The sequence below is a fragment of the Rhagoletis pomonella genome, unplaced genomic scaffold, assembly GCF_013731165.1.
Source record: "Rhagoletis pomonella isolate Grant_MI unplaced genomic scaffold, Rhpom_1.0 Rhpom_scaffold_09386, whole genome shotgun sequence".
Taxonomy (NCBI): Eukaryota; Metazoa; Arthropoda; class Insecta; order Diptera; family Tephritidae; genus Rhagoletis; species Rhagoletis pomonella.
In genome coordinates this window covers 1-4778 of record NW_023467916.1, presented here as the reverse complement: position 1 = coordinate 4778, position 4778 = coordinate 1, and the positions used below count along the sequence as shown (strand labels likewise).

Here is a 4778-nt window from a genome sequence, read left to right as displayed (position 1 = left end):
GAAAGTTTATGTAGGTACATTTACATATTTTACACTTTTAACATAAATGTGTATGCACATATGTGTTTTAAGGCACACTTCTTGACAAACAAATTTTTTAAAGTTATTATCAACGGATAACAGAGACATTTTCTTTGAATTCAGTACTCAACTTTACGACACGCACATATTGACAGGATCTTAAAATTATTTAATTTTAATTATTTACAGTTTATACTATAACACTACGGAGTATTAATCCAAAGTTCAATCTTTGCGCAACATTAAAAAAATCAACAAACTTTCGTAAAAATTTCAAACTTTTTAATTAGATTTCCTAGAAATACACATTTTGAGTATACAAGTACAAATTTAAAATAGCTCCGACTTATCGTTGATTTTTAATATATATATTTTTTTTTGATGAAGGTGTTGCTCATTTTCTTCATTAAAAAAAAATCATCGAACATACTTCGAAAATATGGAAGCAAATGACTGACATCGTCAAAAAAAAATGCCCCACTTCAACGGTGCATCCCAGCTACTTTAAACTTGCGCTTTATTGTACTAAAATTGAATGAGCTAAACAACTGCAAAATATTAAAAAAAAGGAAACAGAAAGCTCGAAATTTTTACAAAAGTTTGTAGATTTTTTTGAAATTGTACTAAAAAGTACTGCGAAGTAAAAAGTATATACATATGTATGCCAACACTGATGTGGCACAAAGCAGAATGCAAATAATAAGCTCATTCAAATAATTTTCAACCTTTCACTCACAAATGAGTAGAATCCAGCTGGTAGACAGTGTTGCCGTTGTGATCCAAATGGATCAAAATGATACGTTTTTCTTCGAATTTTTAAAAGATACTTTTATTTTTAGTTTAGTATAAATTGTGGTACATTTAAATTGACAAACAAGTTGGCGGTAACTCTTCCCATCTTAAGACTTTTATGATTTTATGGCAACACATTCAGGGGGCTCAACGTTCTATATTAGGCGTGTTTTATTTGACCAGTTACATAAGCTATTAGCTTATTTTGTATGGAAGACTTAGCCAACATAATTATATTGGCTTGTGACAAGCTATCTTGGCTTGTATATTGAACTAGCGGCATTGCCAGTTGATTAATAGTTTTCATTCACGGTAGTTGGATTATTCACACTTTATTGCCAAAAAAAAGTTGTCGTTCACGATATACACCATTTTGACAGATGAAAATGTAAACAAAAAAAAGATAGACAAAAATAGAATATAAAAGAAACGCGTGTAAATTTTGTGCCTTCGACAAAATATGGATTAACCAAACATATACACAACTGGTGTAAGTTGAAAATGCCAAATTTAATTAAAGATGCAGTAAGTATTGTTTTATAATTAAACCAAACCAAGTTTGCATACTTTCCAATTTCTAGTTTTTCTGTAGTTGTTCCAGTATACATTACGCTGATGATGAAGAAATAATAGAAATACTAGCTGATGTAGCTGCTGAATCTAGTTCATCGGGGGACGATTCTGAGGAAGAACAGGTAGAGCATCCAAAATTTGTCGGTTTCATCGACGTTATCGATGAGTATGCAGATGAGGATTTCAAGTCCCATTTTCGCCTGAATCGAAAATAGTGGATTATTTAATAAGTAAGGGTTTCTTCCGTTTTACAAATTTTTACTGAAACAGTGTTATATTTCTAAAGCGAGGTGTAATGAAAACGATCAAAATCACAGCCGTACAATGTCTGGAAAGCCCAAAATACCTGCAAAGACAATGATATATATGTACATATGGTACCTAAGCAACACCATAACCTACAGACAACTTGCTAATTTGTTTGGTGTAACGAAATCCACTACATGGGCAATTGTTCGTCGCGTTGTTGCGTGGATCATTTCAATAGGATACGAGTTTATCAAGTGGCCAACTGGAGAAGCAGTGGAAGATACCACGAGAAAGTTTTTGCAAAGAAAGAAAGTACCTGGTGTCATTGGTGCAATAGACTGCACACATATAACTATTAACGCACCAAAAAAAGATAAGCATATATATTTTGATCGAAAACGAAATTACAGCTTAGTTTTACAGGGAATTGTCGATGCCGATATGAAGTTCATTGATATTTATTGCGGCGAGCCTGGGTCCTACCATGACTTCAGAGTACTTAAGAGGTCAGCGTTTTATAGGAAAGCAGAAAATAGTGTTGAAAATTTGTTTCCAAACTCTACATTTATCCTTGGAGATTCGGCATACCCTTGCAAAAATTACTTAATTCCGGTATTCAAAGATTATGGTTCACTAACAGAACAACAAATCAGATTCAACAAAATTCATTCGTCGGCAAGAATTGTTGTAGAAAACGCGTTCGGCTTACTCAAAGGTCGTTTTCGCAGACTTCTTAAGTTTACAGAGCATAAAGATTTATGCGATGTAACACATTTGGTGGCGAGCGCATGTATTATGCATAACATATGTATATTAAAAAACGACGACACCTTCATCGTTGAAGCAAATGAAAGTGTGGAATTAGAACCAGTCTCTGTGAGCGAAAGTGACATAAGTGGAGATCGTCGTAATGAGTTATTTATTCAGTTATTAAGAGGAAATGTTTGAGCTTAAGCTTGAGTTGATTCAATTGTATTTTATTACAATCGATACATGTTTTGTTGAAAAAATAAACAGGGAATTCTATTTGAATAGTAGCCACACTATGGCTGCGTTTCTTTATACATTCCAGATAATCCCATTTCACAGCCGGAATAAACAGAATGCGTTTGAAATATACGTTAACATATCATCAGGAACGTTCTAAAGAATAAGTAAACAAAAAAGTTTATTCCAAACGTTCAGAATGAATAAAGAAATGCAGTCTATATTTAATTTTTTTTTTACTTTTTTGTCTGTTTTAATATTTAAACTTTTTCTTTTCTAATCATCTCCGCAGCATTGTTGTAGGAGTTTTAACTTTTCCTCCTCTATTTTAAGTTTTTTTTCCTCCAACTCTAGCTGCAAATCACGCTTCTTCTCTAAATTTTGCAACATACGCTGAATATCTGCATGGAATTTTTCTTTCTCCTCACAGCTTCTTCTCTTCAGCTCAAGTTTATTTTCAAAGTAACGATCCCTGGCCGTTTTTCTAACACGTGTGTTCGCAGCGGGCATACTCGGCTGTAAATTGTGGCTTCGCGTTGGTGTGTTCAGCGATTGCGTGGAGGTACTCAGTTCTTGAAACTGACTTGAGCTGCTCGGTTCAGGGATTGGCGAAACCCTAGTTGAGTCTCTTAACAGCTCGATGGCTAATTTTAAAAGAAAAAAAATTCAGTTACAATTTTATATCACAGTACGAAAAAGTCTTTCAACTTACTACATGTTTCTATTAATGCCTCCTGAGGATCTGTTCCTATGTTAATGGTATGATCATTTACAACCAAACAACTCTCACCAAAAATTTCGTCCATTTCTGTCATATATGGTATAGTGCGAGGAGCAGTTCCTGTTTGCCTTTCATTGTCTTTGGCAGACTTGTAGGCTTTTAAAAGCGTACGCATTTACGCAAAAAGTGCGTCTGTGGTAACCGTTGTATCCTAAAATACAAATATGTAGGTAATTTAATATTAAATTAAATATGCACAATTCTTACCACAAAACCTTGGAAAATCATATCTTCCAAAACATTTTGATATGCGTATTTTTTTTTTTTACGTGCATGAAGAAATTCTTCCTTCCTTTCCCCATAGCATTAAGGAAAAGGAGCGTCTCCGCCCTCGTTCATACTTTTCTCTTGCTATAATTAAACAAAAAAAGTAATAATAATTCATTTATGAAAAATTATGAAAATAACCTTTTTCCCGTGTCAGTCATCGTTAAAGATTTTTCTAAATTGACAACTCATTAGAGATGTGTAACACAGCACAGTGCTGTGCTACTGTGCTGACACTCGTCAATGTGACGCACGCACAGGCGCACTTTTCGATTAAATTATATCACAGTAGCACACTTGGCACAATATGAAAGTACATCCTGGGCAGTGTTTTTAGCACACTAGGCCATGATTCAACAACTACAGGTTGTATCAATCGTACAAAAACAACATTTACCGTTGGTATGAACTCGTTGTGTCACCTACAGCTTCTTTATGTATTCATATTCGTATGTATATGTATACTCTGCATACCAGGATTTCAGAGTATTCAGAATGGTTTCAGATTTTTTTTTAAAGAATTTTCTTACAGAAATTTTTTTACCAGTTCTTGTCAACCGCTTCATATGTTTTTCTTTAAAGATTCCTAAAAGAATCTAAAAGATCTAAACCTTTTCTACTTGATATAAATTTCATTCTACATATATTTTTTAGCAACTTAAGTAAAGTTCGGCATCCGCCAGTTTCTACAGCCATACATAAAAAGAAATAATGAAGTTACTTTATTGACGCATTGCTATGAAAGAGTTACTGTTTAACAGTGAGATTTGGCTAACTTTCAATTTTTTACTGAAACCGGTGGTGAACACTCAAAAAAACGGCCCTAAGAGGGGCATAACATGAAAGAAAAAAACGGAATCGATTTGAAATCAAGTGGAGTAGAGGAGTAGATTTCAAATTTTTTCAAAAATCGCAGTAAAAAATGCACTAGGCCTGGGTAGCGGCGCAAATTTTTTGGTGCTGACACACTAATTCCAGCACGACTGCCGAAATCAGCACAGTGTGTTGGCGCAATTGCGCCTCTTCAGGCTAAAGCTCATTTCCTTTATTGCCAAGGTGAGTTAATACAAGGTGGTATCGGTTGAGCAAAAACAACTCAAGTATACCT

The 4778-nt window shown here is 34.2% G+C and overlaps 2 protein-coding genes across 2 annotated transcripts; one reads left to right on the top strand and one right to left on the bottom strand.

Annotated features, from left to right (window-relative positions):
• Positions 1-1333: 1333 nt before the first annotated feature.
• Positions 1334-2597, top strand: LOC118756244 (protein ALP1-like). The gene is made up of 3 exons (XM_036491017.1): positions 1334-1338; positions 1406-1530; positions 1622-2597. The coding sequence occupies exons 1-3, from the start codon at positions 1334-1336 to the stop codon at positions 2581-2583; spliced, it is 1092 nt and encodes a 363-aa protein (XP_036346910.1). The 3' UTR covers positions 2584-2597.
• Positions 2598-2846: 249 nt separating this feature from the next.
• LOC118756245 lies at positions 2847-3518 on the bottom strand. Its single transcript, XM_036491018.1, has 2 exons — positions 3335-3518; positions 2847-3266 (listed from the first exon to the last, which is right to left on the bottom strand). The coding sequence occupies exons 1-2, from the start codon at positions 3516-3518 to the stop codon at positions 2899-2901; spliced, it is 552 nt and encodes a 183-aa protein (XP_036346911.1). The 3' UTR covers positions 2847-2898.
• Between the last annotated feature and the right edge of the window lie 1260 nt (positions 3519-4778).